At 44.4% G+C, this 22,178-nt stretch overlaps 1 protein-coding gene across 2 annotated transcripts in view; it reads left to right on the top strand.

Annotated features, from left to right (window-relative positions):
- The window catches only part of DCP2 (decapping mRNA 2), a 33,209-nt gene extending 16,025 nt beyond the window's left edge, over positions 1 to 17,184 (top strand). The window contains exons 5-11 of one of the 2 annotated variants that reach the window (XM_083151654.1): positions 74 to 226; positions 462 to 574; positions 6,837 to 6,944; positions 10,752 to 10,881; positions 11,703 to 11,813; positions 12,118 to 12,169; positions 13,092 to 17,184. In XM_083151654.1, coding sequence (XP_083007780.1) covers positions 74 to 226; positions 462 to 574; positions 6,837 to 6,944; positions 10,752 to 10,881; positions 11,703 to 11,813; positions 12,118 to 12,169; positions 13,092 to 13,249 — 825 coding nt within the window. In that variant the 3' untranslated portion in view covers positions 13,250 to 17,184. The remainder of the gene's footprint in view (positions 1 to 73; positions 227 to 461; positions 575 to 6,836; positions 6,945 to 10,751; positions 10,882 to 11,702; positions 11,814 to 12,117; positions 12,170 to 13,091) is intronic. The other variant, XM_083151655.1, reaches the window with a different exon arrangement.
- Positions 17,185 to 22,178: the final 4,994 nt, after the last annotated feature.

Raw genomic sequence — 22,178 nt, 5'->3', positions numbered from 1 at the left:
TGAAATCATATATAAGGTAACTTGTATAGTTTACCGCACATACACCTTAAACTGGAATATTTTTTTTTTTCAGGTACTTGAAGAGACCGGCTTTGATATCAAAGATCGCATGTGCAATAATGATTACATTGAACTGAAGATCAATGACCAGTTAGCCCGTTTGTATATCATTCCTGGAGTCTCAAAGGACACCAAGTTTAACCCAAAAACCAGACGAGAAATCAGAGTAAGTATGTACAGTTGATAATTTTGCTATTACTTTCATTAAATAATAACATTGGAACTTGAACAGCGGATTGTTTGGGTGGCTGCCATCACCACCTCTTTCCCTACACCATTATCTTTGGAACAGTTTCATACATCTAGAACTATACACCAATGTTTGTAATTTCTTAGTGATTTGTTATACATGTCATTAGTAATGCATCATGTTTATTAGTGTCATTTCTTTTTTGCTTCAGAACATTGAGTGGTTTCCAATTGAAAAACTGCCTTGCCATAAAAATGACATGACTCCCAAGTCGAAGCTAGGCCTGGCTCCAAACAAGTTTTTCATGGTCATACCCTTTGTAAGGTCAGTATTGGACTCTGAACAATCTTATCTTCTTAAGCTGGGTACACATATATACAATTGTCGGGCCGTTCTCCCGTTCTGGGTAGGACGGCCGTTCAATTGTATATGTGTGTACGCTGTCCCGTACGAGCGATAAATGGTAAAAAACTGTCTTGACCGTCCATACTTGGTCGGTCGACTGTTCTTTGCTGTTTTATTTTCATACGACAGGACGACCCCATATCGGAACAAAAGTGCAGTGTGTACGCACGTTTGACCAATATGCTGCCGTCCTTGCGACTATACTGCCATAGCTGCATCATCTCTGGCAGGGCAACCCGACAAATAGGGCTTCACTGATTTTTTTTTTTTTTTTTTCTTAAAACCAGCCCCAGGTCTGGGGCTGGTTCCCAAAATACTGGGGACAAAATGACTAGGGGTCCCCCATATTTTTAAGAAACAGCCAGCAGGGTAATGCCACAGCCGGGGGACACTTATTATATAAGGTCCCGCGGCCAAAGCATTAACCTACCGATCAGTCAGCCTGGCCAGGGGCCCTGGGGGAGTGGGGACTCCCCCCATAACATATGTAAAAGAACACACTTACCCGTTTAGCAAAGATGTCCAGTATGAATTTTCGAATGGAATTGTAAAATCTGAAGTACCAGTAAGTCAGTCTGAAGACTATACCAGGTCTATTTATCTTGACCTTCTATGTGTGTTCTATAAGCACCATCCTCCTTTTTTCTTTTTGTTTGTTTAAAAAATGTGCGAATTATACTCACCGATAATTCCTTTTTCTTCCTAGAGATCCCATGGCAGCCTATACATTGGGTTAATCCCCTCCTCCTCTTAGTTCAGACAGGATCTTTTTTGCAGGGACCGCCCACCTTGGGTATAACTGACCCCTCCTCCCTGTACCCTGTGTCTTTTGAGTGTCTCCGTCATATTGGTCCCTGGAAAAAAAGAGACGACAACACCAGGGCGGGAAATCATGGCTGCCATGGGATCTCTAGGAAGAAAAAGGAATTATCGGTGAGTATAATTCGCACATTTCTTCTACGATCCCCATGGCAGCCTATACATTGGGACATACCAAAGCATAATAAAAACCAACGGGAGGGATAAGTAATGCAAGATATATTTATTCTGAGGTATTTAATTCCCTGAAAGGGCTTCCTCAAGAACATAATTCCCAAAGTGGGCGGTAGATACGTTTAACGCATAGTGATTAGAGAAAGTGTGGATGGATGACCAGGTCGCTGCCTGGCAAATCTCTGCAGTTGAAGCGTTGGCCTTCCTAGCCCATGACGTAGCAACTGCCCTTGTCGAATGTGCCTTCACAATTGGTGGAGCCGCTCTTCCTTCCAATTTATAGGCGAACAGGATCATCTCTCTAATCCATCTGGATATGGTTTGTTTAGTTGGACCTAATACTTTCTTAGGTCCTTCCGGTATTATGAAAAGATGTTTGGTTTTCCTGACCTCTGTTGTTCTCTGTAAATATATGGAAATGGCTCTGACCAGATCCAACATATGCCACAGCTTTTGCTCATCATTTTCTGGCTTTGCATGAAAACATGGCAAGGTAATCTGTTGATTAATGTGGAATTTTGATATTACCTTAGGTAAAAAGTTTGGGTTTGTCCTCAGGACAATTCTATCTGGAAATATGTTGAGGTATGGTTCCTCCATCCAGAGTGCCTGCAGTTCACTTACTCTCCTAGCTGACGTGATGGCAACTAAGAAGACCACCTTCCACGTCAGTAGTTTAAGAGATATTTCGGCTAGAGGTTCAAAGGGTTGTTTGACTAGGACGTTTAACACCAGATTTAGATCCCATGGCGTTACCAGGTTCTTCCTAGATGGTCGCATTCTCTTCATGGCTCTACAGAATCTTTTGACCAAACTCTCTTCCGCTAGTCTTTGATCCAGTAGTACACTGAGAGCTGCTATTTGGGTCTTGATAGTTGCGACCGCCAACCCCATTTGGAATCCATCAAGTAAGAACTGCAAAACCCTTCCTGTCGGTATTTCCGGGAAGTTGTCCGTGATCTTACTCCATCCTATAAACTTATTCCAGATCTTATAGTATACCCTGGACGATACCTCTTTTCTGGATTTCAATAGCATTTCTGATACTTGGCGTGACACATTATGATTTTCTATAATCTGCCGCTCAACCTCCATGCCCTCAGAGAGAAGGTCATTGGATCTGGATGGAATATTGGTCCTTGATTCAGTAAATCTGGCCTGTTGGGCAGACTCCAAGGTATTAGTATCGACATTTTCATGGCGTTGACAAACCAAGTTCTCCTCGGCCAATAAGGTAGGATAGCAATTACTTCCACTTGTTCCTCCTGAATCTTCCTCAGTACCCTGTTTATCATTGGTATCGGAGGGAAAACATAGGCTAAATGGAACTGCCACTTTCTTGAAAAGGCATCTAAGGCTAAGGCTTGAGAATGATAATACTTTGCGTAAAAGTTCTTCACCTTTGTGTTTGAATGCGTTGCCATCAAGTCTATGTCCGGAACACCCCATTTCTCCGTTATCATGTCGAACACCTGTGCGTTCAACTCCCATTCTCCGGCCTGTACTTCTCTTCTGCTCAGAAAATCTGCTATAGTGTTTTCCGAACCTGGAATATACACTGCCGTTATGGACCGGAGATTTTGCTCTGCCCATCTCATGATGTCTTCTGATATGGTCATCAGCAATCTGCTTTTGGTGCCCCCTTGGTGATTTATGTGGGCGACGACTGTTGAGTTGTCGGTCATTATTCTCAGATGTGATCTTCTGATTTCTTCTGAGAATCGGTTTAGCGCTTCCTCTACTGCCATTAGTTCTCTTACATTTGACGATCTGAGGCTTTGCTTCACCGACCATGTACCCTGGGTTGAGAGATCTTCCATATGTGCTCCCCAACCGGTCAAACTTGCGTCTGTAGTTAGGATACGGTAGTTTGGAGGCTCAAGAATCTGTCTTCCAGACCCTTCGTCCACCATTTCACTGACCTCCTGACCCCTTTGTTTAGTGTTAACCATCGATGACTGTTGTCTTGGTTCTTCATAAACTTCAATAGGAACCACTGAAGTCCTCTCATGTTCCGTTGGGCCCAGGGTATTACATGAATCCCAGATGACATCATGCCTAGCAATCTTGACAATGTTGAAAGCTGACTCCTTCTTGATCTTAAGACAGAGTTTGCTAGCTTCTGGATCTTGATACATCTTTCTATTGACAGAGCTATGGTGAATCTTACTGTATTTATTCTGACACCCAGGAATTGTATCTCTTGAGATGGATTCAATTGACTCTTTTCTCTGTTCACTATCCAGCCATGTCTCTCTAGGTAGTGAACCGTCAAAGATATCTTCAGTCGAACCTCTTCTACTGTAGCTCCCGCTATCAGCAGGTCGTCTAGGTACGGCCATATCTGCACTCCATCTTTTCTCAACTCTGCCATCAGTGGGACCAGAGTTTTTGTGAATATTCTGGGTGACGTCTTTAGCCCAAAAGGAAGACAGGTGAATTGCAGATGTGTCTTTCCTATCGCGAACCTCAGAAATTTTCTGTCTCTGATTCTGATGAATCGCCACGTGATAGTAGGCATCCTTGAGGTCTATGGATGCGAGGAATTCTTTCCTCCTTATCCCCATTACAATAGACGATATTGTCTCCATTTTGAACTTGGCTGTCCTTATAAATTTGTTCAAGTCTCTCAGGTCTAGAATCGTTCTGTAGCCGCCAGTACTTTTCTCTACCAGAAACAGATTCGAATAGAACCCCTTTTTTCTTTGGTCCCATGGGACCTGTTCTACTGCCTTTGTCATTATCAGCTGTTGGATCTTCTCCCATAACGCCGCTCTCTTTGACTTTTCTACTGGCATTCTCGATTGCACAAACCTGTCTTGATAAGGCACTGACAAAAACTCTATCTCGTATCCATGCTGGACAATGTTCTGAATCCACTTGTCTGTAATCGACTGCCTCCAAACTTCGGCAAATCTGAGAAGTCTGGCTCCCACCTCCGGTCCCTGTCCATAGTCATAATCTCGATCCTCTTCGGAATGACTGGCGAAAGGACTGCCGAGAGGTGTTGGGATTTTCTCTCCTGTAGTATGGACGACCCGGTCTGTAACTCTTAGCCTCCTTGAAGTTCTGCCGATATGAGCCAGGTATGGGAAATTTGTTCTTCCTGTCCTGCGGGAGTCTGACTGACCTCCCCCCTGATAACTTACTAATCATTGTATCCAATTTTGGACCAAACAGGTAAGTCCCCTCATACGGCAATGCTGCCAGCTTGTTTTTCGAACTGGCATCCGCACTCCAGGGCCTTAACCACAGTGCCCTTCTAGCTGTTACCCCAGCCGCCATAGTCTTGGCTGAGGACGTGACTGTGTCTAGTGAAGACTCGCACAGGTACTCAATTGCCTTCTGCATGATGCCCAGGCTCCTAAGAAGGTATTGTCTAGAAATTTTTTCTTCAATATCCTCCTGGAGATTCGTAGCCCATAGTCTTAGCACTCTTGATACTGAGGCTATAGCGACACTAGACTTCATAGCTACTGCTGAGGCTGAATGAACCTTACGAAGCGAGTTCTCAATTTTCTTATCCATGGAGTCTTTAAATGCCGCTCCATCCTCCACTGGTATGGTGGTTTTAGATGTCAACTCGGCCACGGCTGCATCCACCTTCGGTAGGGAGCACCAGTTAAGAAACTCATCGTCCTTAAATGGGTACATTTTATCGATTCTGACACCCGCACCCATTCTTTTATCCACCGCTGAGCATTCTTTAGATATAATTTCTCTAACGACCTTATGGATAGGAAAGGTTCTCCCTTTCTTGAATCGATCCTCAAACAAAGTATCTGCATCTGCTGATTTAGGCTCTTCCTTGTATTCCATAGTTTTATAGATATTCTTTAGTAAACTCTGTACTAGATCCAGGTTAAACGCTCTAGGCTCTTCCAACTCCCCGGATTCATCTGTATTCATATCATCTGCATCGTCTAATACCGGTTCATCTTCGCCTGAAAGTTCCGCCTGAACCCTGGATCTTTTAGCGGTCTGTGTCTGTCTACCTTCCTCTTTAGGCATAAATGATTGTCTCATCCAGTCCATCAAACTTTTTAATACTTCAGTTTGGTCAGCAGCCTCAGGTGCTTTAACTTTGACAGCATCACATTCCTCACATAAGGTCCTTTTATGAGTTGCATAGAAACTTTTGTCACAGGATACACAGGTATAGGAAAGGTTCTTTTTCTTTGCTACTCTTTTCTTCCTTGCAGGAGATGAAGGCACACTGCAGAGAGGTACAAAACTGACTAAGTACTAGAAATAAAAAACTCATCTAATGCCCATAAAACAGGGGCTTACCTCACAGGGGCATCAACAGGCTTCTGGGGAGAAGGCTCATCCATAGTGCTTGCAGCAACAGGAGTCTCCATGTTAACAGCAGTTTTTCAAATGGCCCCGCTGCGCTGTATATAAGGGCGTCATTAACCCTTTGTTGCCCGTTTATTTCATTCAGGATGACCGAGCGGACCAAAAGAATCACTTCCCCGTTTGCGGGGAAGCTTTTTCAAAGCGCACATGGACGCGCTGGGCGGAAGTGAGGTGACGCGCACTTCCGCCCCTTCTGCCTGAGACGCTGCTGCCAGGACCCGGCCAGCGTCTCCATTCATGTACACGCCTTCTGCCTGAGACGCTGCAGCCGGGATCCGGGCAGCGTCTCCATAGGAAACTTCACCCAGCGCTCACCTCTCCTGAGCGCTCGCCTGCCGCTTATACTGTCCACATGTCCTTCCTTATGGACCCGGCGGACAGACGCTGCAGCGGTACAGCCGCCATTTGGTGCCTCCTTCCAGAACCCACAGGTACACTTATATATGCGGCAGGTATAAATGCATGTTTTATAGTGCACGGGGCAGGAATCCTAAAGGGCCACATCCCCTTGCACTCTTCTTCTCCCCGGGGTGCCACCCCACAGCTCCAGCTGTAAATAGAGGTAACCCATTTTAAAAATAAACAAACAGCCCCTACACTGTCTAACTAAACCGGAGACAGGAAAAAAAGACACAGGGTACAGGGAGGAGGGGTCAGTTATACCCAAGGTGGGCGGTCCCTGCAAAAAAGATCCTGTCTGAACTAAGAGGAGGAGGGGATTAACCCAATGTATAGGCTGCCATGGGGATCGTAGAAGAAAAATAAAAATGTTTTTAATACATTTCTGTTGGAAAGCAGCATTTAGCATTTTATATAAATTCTTCCACAGACCATTGCGGGACTGGCTACACCGGAGACAAGGGGACTCCTCAGACAGCGACAATGGATTTACCTCTGCTGGAAGTACGCCATCAAAACCTAATGTAGAGAAATCAAAGTAAGACCAATAATTTGTACTGTAGAAACTGCTGTATAGAACTATGAAGAATTTTCCAGGTTCCAGGTTACGGCTAAAGCCACAATATTCTGATGAAATCCTCCTCCCCTTTCTGTCATATATAAGACTAGGTGATTCATCGCGCTCTATGGGCGCTCTTCACATCGGCGTAAGGGGCTGCGCCCCTTAATTTGTGAACGTTTGTATAGTGAGAAATATGGTTAGAATTGTATGAAAGATGCCCTGTATTGCAGCTTCTGCCAGTGGGTGAGGGTCCAGCGTGGCAGCACAGGAGTACAGGACGGTGGCCCTGAGTCAGTGTCTCCTCCGACTGGGTGGGAGTTAGGGTGCATGAGAGCAGGAGGCTGGGCAGTAAAGCATGATAGGGGAATGTGGGCAACACAGGGTGAGTGGGTCCCCACTGGCGGAAGTTACAGGGCAGGAGAACAGGAGGCAGGGCAGTGATAGAGGTGTGTGGGCATGAGGGGTAATAAAGGTTTTTGGCTGTTGCTGAGTAGGGATAGGCATTGGTGCAGACACCATCGATGGTTGGCATTGATGGCAATTTTGCACCCTGCCATCGATAGTAGTAACATATTACTTGGATAACCATCGATTGTTGTAGCTATCGATGGTCATCCATTATATTTGACTGAATAGGCCGTGGGTCAATCAGAACTTGGTGGCCTAAAAAAATTTGAAACTTGATCGGTTCTCCTTTGCCATCGTTGTAGGGAAACCATCTGGTCCTCCCACATTGATGGCAAAAGTATTCAACATCGGCCATAAACCATCGATTATTTGAAATAATGGTCGATGGGCATCCCTAGAACTGGAGGAGTTCTAGGGATAAAAGTTGTGGCGCTGGTGCAGAGGGCAGTGGGGAAACCTGCAGTGCGACAGCCAGGGCCGGATTTCCCACTTGGGGCGGCACCTGCTTGTGGCGGTACAGGATGCCCCATTGTCACGGGGGTACGTGAACTGCGGGAGCGGGGTCGCGGTGGTCCGCTGGTGGGTGGAATTGCCGGAAGGGGGTCAGGGGGGTCTGCAAATTGCATGGGGGTGTGTGTGTGTGTGTGTGTGTGTGCTGGGATCCGCGATTAGCGGGAGGGGGCGGGGGTCCGCAAATCGTGGGAGAGGGCGCGGAGGGGCTTGAATCGTGGGAAACGGGGTTTGCAAATTGCGGGAGGGGGGTTGTCGGGGTTAGTGAATTGTGGGAGGGGGGGTTGTGGAGGTCTGTGAATTGCGCGGGGAGTGCCGTGAATCAGGGGGGGGGGGCGCGCTGGGGGCTGGTGCAGGGGTCCGTGAATCGCGGGAGGGGTCATGAATAGCAGGAGGGGGGTTCGTGGGGGGCTGCGAATCGCAGGAGGGGGGGGGGTGCCGTGAATTGCATGAGGGGGGGGTGTGTGAATCAAGGGAGGGGGGGCGCAGGGGGGTGGTGCAGGGGTCCGTGAATCAAGGGAGGGGGCATGAATCGCGGGAGGGGGGGGTGCTGTGAATTGCGGGAGGGGGTCTGCAAATCGCGGGAGGGGGCGCTGGAGGTAAAAAAGGAAAAGTAATGTGAATCGCGGGGCGGTCCGCAAATTGCGGGAGGGGGGGGTCCTGGGAATCGCTGGGGGGGGGGGGTCACACGAATTGTGGGAGGGGGTCCTGAAAATCGCGGGAGGAGGAGCGGGACCCCCGTGACCCCCCCCCGATTCACGCGACCCCCGCCATTAAAAGGCCCCTCGCGACCCCCCCCCTCCCGCGATTTGCGAACCACCGCCCCCTCCCGCGATTCACATCACCCCCCACTGCGATTTGCGACCCCCCTCCCCGCGATTCCTGTAGTGTATTGTATATTAATTTATCCATTTGCCAGTGAGCTTATTTTGACATGGTTTTAGACTGTCACCTTCCAACTTCAGCATCCATAATTATTTATGCAGTACCCACAGTGGCCAAAAAGGTCTTTTAGTGAGCCTGCAATGTGGGGATTTTCTTTGTGTTTCCATTCACCACCAACTTGCTTCCGCATTAATCCACCTACCCAAAACAGCAAAAGATAGATTCTACACATAGAGCGCACCCTGTAGACTGCAGTAGGGTTGGGTTAGTGTTTCTGCCGTGAGAATAGGACAACGCTAGCCCTGGGCTGACAAAGCGGCCTAATGGGCGATGTATGCCTGACAGGCTGTCATACATCGCCCGTGCCATAAACAGCAGGGGGATTTAAGGGGACAGCCACGCTGAGTGTTAAGTGGCAGGCTGTCCCTAATGCACCATTCATACATTTAAAAACCAGTAACCACCCAGTTAACTGCACATGCACTTAACGCTGGTTCATACATCCCCTCAATACCCCATAACAATGAGAGAAAAGTTTTGGCAGATTTATAAAAAAAAAAAAAAAAATTAAAACGAAGAAATCTCAGGTATATAAGTATTCACAGCCTTTGCTCAATACTTTGTTGATACACATTTGGCAGCAATTTCAGCCTCGAGTCTTTTTTGAATATGATGCCACAAGCTTGTCACGCCTATTTTTGGCCAGTTTTGCCCATTCCTCTTTGCAGCAACTCTCAAGCTCCATCGTGTTGGATGGGAAGCGTCAGTGCACAGCCATTTTCAGATCTCTCCACTGATGTTCAATCGGATTCAAGTCTGGGCTCTGGCTGGGCCACTCAAGGACATTCACAGAGTTGTCCTGAAGCCACTCCTTTGATATCTTGGCTGTGTTGTCCTGCTGACAAACCGTGGTTCCAGTCTGATATTGAGTACTCTGGAGCAGGTTTTCATCCAGGATGTCTCCGTACATTGCTGCATTCATCTTTCCCTTTATCGTGACGGGTCACCCAGTTCCTGCCTGTGAAAAACATCCTCACAGCATGATGCTGCCACCACCATGCTTCACTGTAGGGATGGTATTGGCCTGGTGCCTGGTTTCCACCAAACATGATGCTTGGCATTCACACCAAAGAGTTCAATGTTTGTCTCCTCAGACCAGAGAATTTAGTTTATCATAGTCTGAGAGTGAGGTGCATTTTTTTTACTAAGAAGTGGCTTCCGTCTGGCCACTCTACCATACTACCATACCATACAGGTCTGATTGGTGGATAGCTGCAGAGATGGTTGTTCTTTTGGAAGGTTCTCTTTCCACAGAGGAATGCTGTAGCTCAGAGTGACAATCAGGTTTTTGGTCACCTCCCTGGCTAGGGCCCTTCTCCCCCTATCACTCAGTTTAGTTGGTCGGCCAGCTCTATAGGGGGTCCCGGTGGTTCCAAACTTCTTCCATTTACAGATGTTGAAACCATTGTGCTCATTGGAATCATTAGTGAGACACTGACAATGAGTGTATGAATTAATTTTGTAGTGTGTGTGTGTGATATATGGGGACATTCTGTATACGTTTCTTCAATGTGTGGAACCATATCTGGATATAAATTGAATGTGAGGAACAGAAGGCAGTTCAGGGACAAGGATGACACCTAGGCAGCGAGCTTGAGGGAACATCGGCCTTGTGTGTACCAACCACAATGTGGATATTCTGTCGGTAACTAGGGTATCAGGTAGAAATATTATTAGCTCTAAGTTTGAAAGATAGTTTGAGGTGGTAAGATGATAGCAAATTACTTTCTGCCATATCATATTGGACATCTAGGGACCACACCGATGGTGAGTCACCTGGTAAATTTCAGTATCATCCACATTGCTATTACAAAGGCAGTAATATATATTTCTATATAATCTCATCCTGTGTAGCCATAAAATAGGTATGTATCTGTAACATATATGAAGTCATTGTTTTTACATTTGTTTCTTTGGCAGACCCAACATGCATTGTATGCCTCAGTTTTCCGAGCCTTCTCTATCAGAGCAGTGGACAAAGCCCAAGATCCAACAAAAGCCATATAGTCCTTTCAATCCAGTTGAGATGTCAGAAATTCTTAAAATCAAGGTGATTAAATGTCAGATTATGCAGGGGGACCATTTCCCGCTAAGTCCCCATTATACTGTAACTTATCTACAAATTCATTGTAAGTGTTGTGAAAGGATCTTTAATTGAAAAAAAAAAAAATTGCTATGTAATTCTAATTCATTATTATTGCTAAACACGCACGTAGATTTCGTAAATTTTACAATAAAACGTTTGCTCTCATTGTCTCTAGCTGGACAGATATCGGCTACCTGAACCATGTATTTTGGTTTAGTGCTATTATAGGGACTTTTCACATTAAATACCCCTATTAATTGGCACACAATGTTGCCAGTATTACACATTTGAACCTAAAGCTATTACCAGCGTGGGGCTTCCACATGCAACCATTTAACCAGGGGTCGGCTCTGTTGGTTCTTTAATAGTGGAATTAGCTAATCATGTGTGAGCAGGAGGACCAATCACAGCTGCAGTCTTTTGATTGCGACTTGTGATTGGTTCTCCCACTGTTTTTGAAGTGGATGGTTGTGTACATCAAATATTCATTGCTGCTACCATTCTTTCTTGCAAAATGAAACATAAGGCTGCGTCTACACATTGCGTTTTGACCCTATTTGTCAGGAAGGAGCCTGCACATTTAAATCTGTCTGCGCATTGCGTTTTGGCAGGATGCTTATTTAAGAGGATATATACACAAGCCTGCTGCATCCTGCTAAAATGCAATGTGTAGACACAAGAAGCTGCATCCTGCTAAACAGGATCCTGTTGACTGCATCCTGCCAAACGCAATATGTAGATGCAGCCTAACTCATGCTAAAGTCAGAATGTTTCTTATGTGGTAGAATCAGAACCTGAGGAGTAACGGTAAGAAACTACATCAAGACTCTCCAAACCAAAAGAAAAAGGCAAATGGGGTCCACAATTCACAAGTCAAGCAACAGAATAGTGTTTTGGTAAGGAGCCATATTATTTATGACATTAACAGTGTTTTTTTTTCTGAATACATTGTTATTATAGTTAAATCGGCATTGAATAACCTATTCGGCCAAGTATAGCATTTTTAATATTTCCAGTAATCCTAATGAAGACATTTTATGTAGAAGCAAGCTATTAACAAAACATAAGAAAAACAAATCGGACCAAGCTATAATGATATACGGTAAATGGATGCATTGATTCTGTCTGTGGAAAGACTATGTGCTCTACATGTTTCCATCGCAGCATTATTTGCAGTAAACTTTCATTATATTTTCATAGAAATCTGAGCGAAAACTTACCCCGAAGAGGCTCCATGACACGTTTGAAATGGGTAAGTGTCTTGACTCGGCTCTATACGTATTCTTACTAGAAATTAGAATATTGGCATCATTTTTTACTGTCTCTCGATCACCTTACTGCATAACCAAATGTTCGAAAAAAATAGATTGAACTCTCTTGCGATGCAGGATGAGAACACCTAGGGGTCAATTCAATTAGATGCCGGGACGAGTTGCCATTTAATTGGTGTGGAAATGTCACCAACTGCACCACAGGTCTCCTCCCACATGGCCCGATCTGTGGTGCAGTGATCAGAAATATGCTAGTCCGGAGGTACCATAAGTGTGACCTATAGATGCAATTACTCGCAGCTGTGTTTAATTTGCATTTTAAATTGACCCTGTGCTTTGGTACCGCTCATGGTGAAACTTATGCAATTGAGGTAAAACCTAATGGGACAATTTTAAGATTCCCCAAACATGAAAGTGAAGAACTTTGCTCGGGACAGATTAGTGCCGAATTTAAACATAAACCCGTATATGACAAATCGTCCCTAAAAGATTTCTTATTTTTGTACTAATTCTATGCATATAACCAGGATTATTTAGCGGTGCTCCTTATGGTGTGATTGAAGGCTTCCAAACAATTTTGTCATGGGACCTATTGTGGTGAGAGATTGTGATGAGTACAAAGAGAGATTCTAGATTTGATGCTGTAATTTAGTGGTTCTGTTATTCAGAGCACTAGGCCTAAAATAATTGGCATATAATGTACTTCAACATACATGGTGTGCACAGTACATAGATCTATAGTAAGCGGTAATGAGGATGCACAAACTGAACATTGGAGCTTGCCAAAGCTCTAATGTGAAGCTCTGTGATGTGTCCTAATAAATGATTGTGCACATCACAGAGCCATGCGATTCAGTGCAGCACAACAAGCATATGAATAATTACTATGCACTTATTTGCCAGACTCTGCATTTGAAGCTTGCTACCCCTTGGAAGGACAGCAATACAGCCACGCTGAGGATGAAGCTTGCAACGGGATCGTGTCGTACCCCTTTTCTTCAAAAGCCTTTTTGGGTTTCCGGTTTGACAGGGATGCCATCATGAAATCCTTGGATCTCTGATCCACCAGCAGCTGCACAAGGTTCACAGGTGCTGCATTGTGTTGCAGCTGAGAGCGAGTTCTAATCCAGCCTTACCTTCCTCAGGTGTTTTTCAGGATGTGCAGGGATTTACTGGTGGTTTGGAAAAGGTCTGTCCTATGGACAAGGCTTGCTACCTGGTTATGTTCCCTATGTGATTGTGAGTGACTTGTGGGGGGTGTTTTTTCCTTCTTCTTGCACTGTTTTTTGCAATATTGACTTTTATACACACTAGTACCTTCTCAGTGTTTTACTCTCCTGTCATATGTATTCAGTGGGCATTGTCTAGATGTAGTCTGTATTAACAAACTGTCTTCTCCTCTTCTCCCTGACATAGATGTGACATAAGGTTTACTATAAATATCATTTTTTTATTTTTATGTTGTAGCTTGAATGTAATCTGGAAGCGTAGTCCGATTACTTCAGCCTTGCTGCAACCACTCGTCGGTCATGTGCTTATGTTGCCTTGTATAATATCTACTGCGGGTTAGCAGACATTAACCTCTTCATGTCTGAAGTGGGTACATCCTTTTCAGAGTTGAACTGTCATTACTGTTTCCTTCACTGTAATCTGTATTCTTCTATACAAAGCATGCCAAAATAGTGACAATGTAAGTGTGAAATCCTAATTCTAGTAGGACTCAAGCTGGATCTTCCCGGTGAGCCTACTCTGTATTTACACACTTAACGGTAATGTTCAAGCACATTAGTCCACTTTACGTCCTCTGCAAGCGGTTCATACTTGTACTGTTTTATATGAGATTTGTAGAGGACTTAGGAGGAATGTATCTGTTTATGTGGGATTGTATGTCCTTTGCCTTAGGTTATCGAATTATTTCACCCACATTGTGGTTAGAACCAACTTTGTATTACTCATGTCACCTATGTAACCGCTGTGTTCCAAGCACCTGCTCTAACCCGGTCACCAGTCGACTTGGTTCTGTTGTAATAGAAGCAGGTGCAGGTCTAGCTGCCTCCTAATACTTATGCTGGCTGCTCATGCACCCCCTAGTTCAGAGGTTCCCAAACTTTTTTAAATCATGGCACCCTGGAGTATCAGAATTTTTTCACGGCACCCCTAGAATAAAAGTTTCTTATCAAGAAATTTAGAGAAAAAAATATTCAATTAAATAAATTCTGTTATGTATCATCCTTAGGTGTAATTATGTGTGCATTGACAGCTTTCACTTCTGTTCATCACACAGCTCATGATTGGCAGTTACCAGCACTAGTTTTGGCTATTACAATGAACATTAGTAATTTGCATAGGTCCTGGACCACCAACCTAAGGCAACTATGCAAGAGTCCGGAGGCACCCCAGGGTGCCACGGCACACAGTTTGGGAACCACTGCCTTAGTTCATCACAGTAAGGCAGTGGTTCTCAAACTCGGTCCACATGACCCCACACGTCACATTTTCCAGGTCACCCAACCACTGCACTCATTACTGACTGGCATATTTTAAAAGATCCACAGGTGGATCTAATTATTTCACTTGATTCTGTGAGGAGACCTGCAAAGCATGCACTCTGTGGGGTCCTGAGGACCGAGTTTGAGAACCTGTGCAGTAATATAAAGAGAAGACCAAAAATATTAGTTTCCTTTGTGAATGTTTAAAGGCCAGGACGTCAAATTCAGCAAAGCTATGTCTATGTACTGTAAGGACTTCTCACCCTGGGGCAGATGTATTAAGCCTTAACAAGAGATCAATGCAAGGGTGTCAAAGAGAGTTAAACGTCCAGCCAATCACCGCCTAACTGCCATGTTACAGGCTGTGTTTGAAAATATTCAGTAAGGAGCTGATTGTCTGGAACGTTTATCTCTCCTTATCACCCGGGCATTTATCTTTTGTTAAGGCTTAATACATCTGCCCCAATGTTTTTTAAACCGCGCCCTATACTTTCAAGGGTTATTCTCAGATCCTGCACTGCACTGATGTACTTCTTCATCATCCATACAAATAGTTCTGAGAGTAGCTCTGTGTCCATGGTCATGTATTCGGTGGGGCTCATTAGTGCAGCTCTAGGTAGCGACTAATCTGGTAGGTGATGCTATTTATTTTCTGGATGTATTTTTAAGTAGATATGTAGCACAAACCTTTGTTAGCTATTCAATTCTTTCCAATTTGGGGAAAGTGATGTTGGGCGATGAAATCTTCAAAAGAAAACCTAGACACATATTTTTTTTTTCTACAGCATTTTTGTGATATTCACATGTCTGTGATGGAAATTTCAGCAAAAGTGGGCATAGATCCTGCTGTCTGATTACACCTGCAAAGCTAAAATATAAGGTTCCATTGGAAAAGACCTACTGGTAACATAAGTATATGTGATCATACTTATGAGCATAGCATAAATGACACTGGGATGGATGGTGGGTAAGGGTGGTGGGGTTCCTTATGCACACATTTTACTGGTTCTAAGCCTAGCACATTACATTGTGTTACACCGCACAGCAAATGTGAACACATCAATACTCCGCTTCAAAGTACGGGAGCATTCTTTTTAATATACACTTGATAAATGTTACAGGATGTTTTTCCATTTTACTTCTATTTTAGAGTTTAGTTTGGTTTGTGTGGTTTTTTTTTTGTGTGTGTGTGTGGGGGGGGGGGGGTGTTCTAAAGCAATAATTATATTACTTTCAAAAGAGTAAATAAGTGGTTAATTAGCCATCTACATTACATTATTGGATGTGGTTGGTTATTGCTGGGTTTGTGGAGGTAAAGTTGCAGCCTCTTCTCGCTATTTGAAAATAGCGTGCGCACATTCTCACAGGTGCAATTTACAACGTTGGTCTATAGATGTTTAATAAAGGCTTGATGTGACCCACCACAGGCTTTGATCTCCATCCACCTTGAACGGAGATCAGCCTGTAAAAGTTGATCGTGAAAAATTCTGCAATGGATCTTGATTGGTTGTAAGTGTTGGCGGTTATCCTCTACAACACTGACCACACCCTCCCTTTTTCATCTCCTCCTAACTGGCTAGCAGTAAAACCAGTGATTGGAATCTAACAGAGGGGATGACCCCACTGCTGTGCTTTCCCATTTACCTCCTGGGAATCATGTCATTAAATACAATTGAGTTAGGCATGTCCTGCTGCCGGCCAGCCCCTGCTGCATTGCATTCAATGTTATGATGCAGCCGGAGGTTTAACACCTCTTTTTAAAGCAGGAAAAAAAGTTTACAAGAGTTTTGTTTAATTCCTATCCACTTTGTTAGCTGTGAGCCATATAAGTAACTAGATTGTTTCTGTACTCTTTCCCTTTTTGCTAAAAATACTGTGAAGTTCCTACATCCCAAAGACTATTCTAGACTCAGTCTTTTCTATACGACGTCTGGTACTGTACCTAATAAGTGCTGTTTTTTTTAGTAAGTAGGAGGGCATTGCAGTCATTGAAAGGAGTTTACCATATTACACCTTACTGACCACCGATGCATCAGTTATAGAGGAGTCCAAGCAGTTCATTTGTGCTGGCTTGGAAACTTCACAAGTGACTTTACTTTGACTGGATTTCCATGATTGTATAATTGGTGGTTTCCTTTGAATCTTGCTACAAAATCTTTATACCCTTTATTGTCGGTCTTGTTTCTAATTGATGACATGGAAAATATCCTCGGAGGGGAGTTCATACTTCTAGTCCAAGGGTGGGCAATAAGCAGACCTCCAGCTGTTGATGAACTACACATCCCAGCATGCCTTGCATCAGTTTCAGCATGGCCAAATAGCAAAACTAAGGCAAGGCATGCTGGGATGTGTCGTTCATCTACAACTGGAGGACCGCTTGTTGCCCACCCCTGTTCTAGTTGGACCTTAGGCATTCTTGCTGTTGATCATTTGTCTGCTGTTGTATTGTAGCCGCCTAGTAATAGCCGATAACTAAACAGCAATAAACCAAATGTGTCAAACCTTCATTTGCTTTGCTGTAGTCTTTATTTTCTCCCCCCCCCCCCCCCCCCCCCCCATTACGTTTTATGTTTGTGTGTGATGATTTTAAACATCCTCTACCAAAGCAGGAACTTGTACCCCCTTCATTAGCATAATATACTAATGGCATCACCAAGGAGGTGGAACAGTTAACAAATCTCTAGTAGAGAAGAAATTGAAAAATTCCTTGGGCGCAAATAGGTAACAGGTATTTTATTGGTAAAAGGGAAAAATCATCACATTAAAAAACATCAAGGACAAAGCACTGCTGCCATCACCTAAGGACCCAGCCCAGTGCTAAGCCTGTGGAGCCTGCAGGATGGATCTTTTTTTGGGACACTCTGCTTTTGCCATCTGTGGCTCCACCACCTACACTGGGTGAGAGGGATTTATTGATGTTTTTTGTTCTTAATGTGCTTTGTCCTTGATGTTTTTTAATGTGATGATTTTTCCCTTTTACCAATAAAATACCTGTTACCTATTTGCGCCCAAGGAATTTTTCAATTTCTTCTCTACTAGTCCATATTGGGGTGTCCTGGAAAACACGCAGAATTATTCCAGGGCTGCATTGGGGGGTGCGCAGGGCGACCCAGTTCACCTACCAAACTTCCAAGTTAACAAATCTCTATTTATTTCTTAAGCATTTTCAATACATTTACATTGAACAACAACCTAAACAAATAAACTCATTTTAGTTCATCTGCTGAATACTAGTTTTGTTCCTTGCTTAGGGAACCTCTATTTCAAGACTTATATTAAAATGAGCATGATTTAAGGGCCAGCCGACGAGTTGCGGAGGGGGATGCTTCACTTCCAGAACAATGCAGCATTGCTCTGGTGTGGCGACATCTGCACATGGGTGACCTGAGTTCCTGTATGCTAACGGCAGAGGGATCCGATGTGCAGTACGGGTCTGCGACGGTGGACGAAGATTGGCAGCAGACTGTCAGGGATTGCAGTCTGCTGCTGTTTTAGGGACAGCCTCTATTTCCTCATGGCCATGCAGCTGCCGGATGATAGCACAGGTAATTCAATGCTGTGTTGTAGGACGCAGCTTGGATCAGTAATGCATGTAGTAGGTGTTACGCTTTCTGCTGCATTATCATATTAGTGCTATCCCTGGTGCTTCCATGTAAGCAGCCTGACTGAAGGCTCCAAGTGAGCCATAGCTCTCAGATTTTACAGCCACTTGTACATGGTCCACATATTCGCTGTGTTATATATAGTGTACATCATGACTTTTAGTTCATAAAAAGGGGTTTACATGAAGAGATTTCCCTATACCAGCAACCATCATGTGATGCCATACTCTGTGAGACCATTGTAAGACGACAACCTCTGCCAAGTTCTCCTAAGTGTGATGTGTCCTGTGCAAAATCCACTGTTTTGGGCCTGCTGTGTGCCTAGAATTTTGCCAGGATTCATTGATTTGGTGAAGATGAGGATGGCATTTGTCCAGGCAGGTGTGACCTGTTTATCAGAAGATATTCCTTGCAAAGTCTTAAGGTTGCCCATACACTAGTCCAATTTGGGCTGATTTCACCCGATCTCCACGGATCGGGCCGAGAACTAGGTGCGGTCCCGTGTGCATCTGACCTGAGCTGGAGGTTGCACCTGCTGCCCGTGTGACCTCCGAATCGGCGGCGGGGAATAGGGTCGCATATGAAAGGACCACATGCAATGTATCTCATGCGATCCTGCCTCCTGGGCTGCTCAGGGGAGGTCGGATGACTATACACTGCTGCGATACATCGTGCTACAAAAGACATAAGATTTTCTTTTGTAGAGTGCTTACAGAAGTAATATAAAGAAATGGAGAGTCAGCCTGTTTAGGATTGCAGCCATTCCCATTCCTCAGAGGTCTTTCAAAGCTGACTGTCTTCAGGTCTCATTGTAGACATTCAACGAGGCCCATTTGACACCTTCAATAGAGAAAACAATCCTGATATTCCATCAGTCATTCTAAGTGTAAATAAGGCTAAATCTAGCAGTATTTTAGTTGAAAAAACATGTTTATTTTAAGGAATCTGGTAACATAAAGTTGTATTAGTTTATAAGGTTAGACTTTGGACCTTATTCAGAGATGAACGTAGTGTCGATGTTCTCGTAATTCAGCGATACTTTTTGCTAAGGCTCGTGCACAAAAGGTCCTTTTCAAACCTTACTGAAATGTGCAATGGTGCTGGCACTCGGGTACGACATTGCTAGCACTTGAAGAGGGGTCTGCAATCCTTGGTCGTTTCAGGTCGGAGACAAGTGATCTAAACCAAATAAAAAGAGGGGTCATTTCATGGACCTGTTATGGGACTGTTAAGGGCTCATCTGGGAATGCTGCTGCAATCCCAATCACAACTCTACTGCTCCAGAGGCCATGTTTAGTCGGATCTGAGAAGAGTAGCGCTTATCACAAATGTCAATGATGTTCCACCAATATTGGAGTGTTCACAATCTCTGCCACAATTGCACAGACCAAGGAGCCTGAAAACGGGCATATCATTGCTTGCTGGAGACTTAAGGAAGGCTGAGATTATCATTGGCATATTTCCGCATTACTATTGAGAGAGCATCTGCAACGTCTCTGAATCCGGCCCTGTGTTAACGTTTTGGAATAGTGTGCCTGTAATGATCTTTCAGCTCTGGGCTTTCCCGACGCTTCCTTCTAGCCTGAGTAGTTGTGCACCGCAATGCCCGCTGGGCAGGCAATGAAGCTGCCCTGGTGCAAAGACCAACCATTTATTGTACAACTTGTTTTAAATGTCCTATTCCAGGCATTCCCAACCTCTGTCCTCAGGGCAAACTGTGCAGTTCTTAGTGATACCCTGGATATCCCTTAAACCTGCATTGTTTGTGTGCCTTGAGGACCATGGTTGGCAATGCCTGTCCTAATCCCTAAATTATATTTCTCCTGGAATGTGTTCCTGCAGTGTGTATTTGCCGTACAAAAGGGGTAATTCAGCCCTGCTTGCTAGGCTGCGTATATTGCTGCCTAGCGAGCAGGTAAACGCCACACCAATGAACGCACTCCCACCCCGCCACCCGAATTCCCGTGCTACAATGCGAGTGGATGTGTACGCGTACACATGTGCTCGTATATGCCTGCGCAGATGAGTAATCATTCCGATGGTTACTGTACTGCCATCAAATGATTTTTCCTCTGTTCGGAATGAATGAACAAGCATTAGGTCGACAAGCATTAGGTCGATATGCATGAAGGTCAACATGACTGGATGTCAACATGGGTTAGGGCGACAGGTCTCCCACCACGCCCTAGTGGATTCCCCCATGGGGTGAACTACTTTCCATAGCAGGACGCTATAGAAGGACATCAATCCCGTCGCTAATCAGCTGGTAATGCCAGCAGGGGCCAGTGATGATATGGGAGCGCGTATCAGCGCTCGCCCATGTCCCGTACACACTGGGCGGCTTTCAGCTCAAAGTCTCCCAGTGTGTATGGGCCTTTACAATTATGTACAATATTTCCTTCAATCACTGTAGTCCGCATATCATGTAACTAGGTTTCCATTGTAAAAGGTACAGCGTGGCTATGTGGGAGATTCAGGCTCCACATTTTCTGTAGTACAGGTTGAGTATCCCTTATCCAAAATGCTGGGGACCTGGAGAATTTTGGATAATGGATTATTCCGTATTTCAGAATTTTCAGAATATTTTTATATTTCACTGAGGTATATTGCGGCATCTTGCATTTATATTGTATAATCCCATTATACACATGAAATACACATATATTTTATTTGTGCATGAAACAAGGTTTTAAAACCTGAAATAAACTTTGTGTACAATCTCCAATTACAGATGTCCCCAGTAGGTTATTGGCAACAAAAAATAAGGGACATTTTGGAAACGGTGGTTTTCGGAATAATTTGGATAAGGGATAAACCTGTACTGTATGTGGAAGCTGCTGGTTGTGACTTCTATTCAGCTGCATTATACGTTTCTGGTTACTTGATTGGCTGCTTAACAGCTCTCTACCAATGCTGAACATTCTAACAGATCAGAATGCCATTTACGGAGGACAAGCTAGACTTTGGAAAGTACAGTAGTTGGTTTTTAAATTGACAATAGGCGGAAGTAAAATGTACTTGAATGGCTTTTTATCTGCTATATAATGCTGATTAGTGGGTGTGCATGTGCTGAATGCCCTTGCGAGGTTCATGCAGGTTTTTGGTTATATTGTGTATAGCAGGCCTCCACCCACTGATTTATTTAGCATGAGTGGTGCTGTACACCTGTAGAAGTCTGTTTTTACTTTACTTGCATGCTTCTCAGTATCCTATGGGACTGGGCTGGTCCCTGCCATAATGTTCTTCAGTATTTCATAGAATACTTGTTGGGTAACCTCATATAGACAATGCAGAGATGTCTCATTTAGCCACACAGCATATGTATCTGTGCTTTGTGAACTGCAGGAAGCTCTACTTCCAGGGACTGCACACACAGGAACGGGAGGGTCCAGGGACTGCACACACAGGACCGGGAGGGTCCAGGGACTGCACACACAGGACCGGGAGGGTCCAGGGACTGCACACACAGGACCGGGAGGGTCCATGGACTGCACACACAGGAACGAGAGGGTACATGGACTGCACACACAGGAACGGGAGGGTCCATGGACTGCACACACAGGAACGGGAGGGTATGTCTGCACCATTTTGTGTTTTGCCTGTGCATGCCATGTATTTCATGTCCTCCTGTGGCATGTACATCTTTGCACGTCTGCTTTGCGTTATTGCACTGAATGACTATTGTAGTCCACTTGATGGAAAGTTTGATATGATTAGAATCTTTATTATGATCACCCCAAAACATTCTCTGGAACCACATTTTGAGCTTTAGGGTTCCGTGTTACTATTGTTGTAAACTAGTAGCTCCGTCTCTACGTGAGGATATGTGATTACTGGTCAGTCATTCTATATAATGTAATGTAACCTATGCCATCTTACAGGTAAACGTGCTCTCATAC

The sequence above is a fragment of the Crinia signifera genome, chromosome 1 (genome assembly GCF_055691185.1).
Source record: "Crinia signifera chromosome 1, ASM5569118v1, whole genome shotgun sequence".
NCBI lineage: Eukaryota > Metazoa > Chordata > Amphibia > Anura > Myobatrachidae > Crinia > Crinia signifera.
This window is presented reverse-complemented; position numbering and strand designations above follow the sequence as displayed.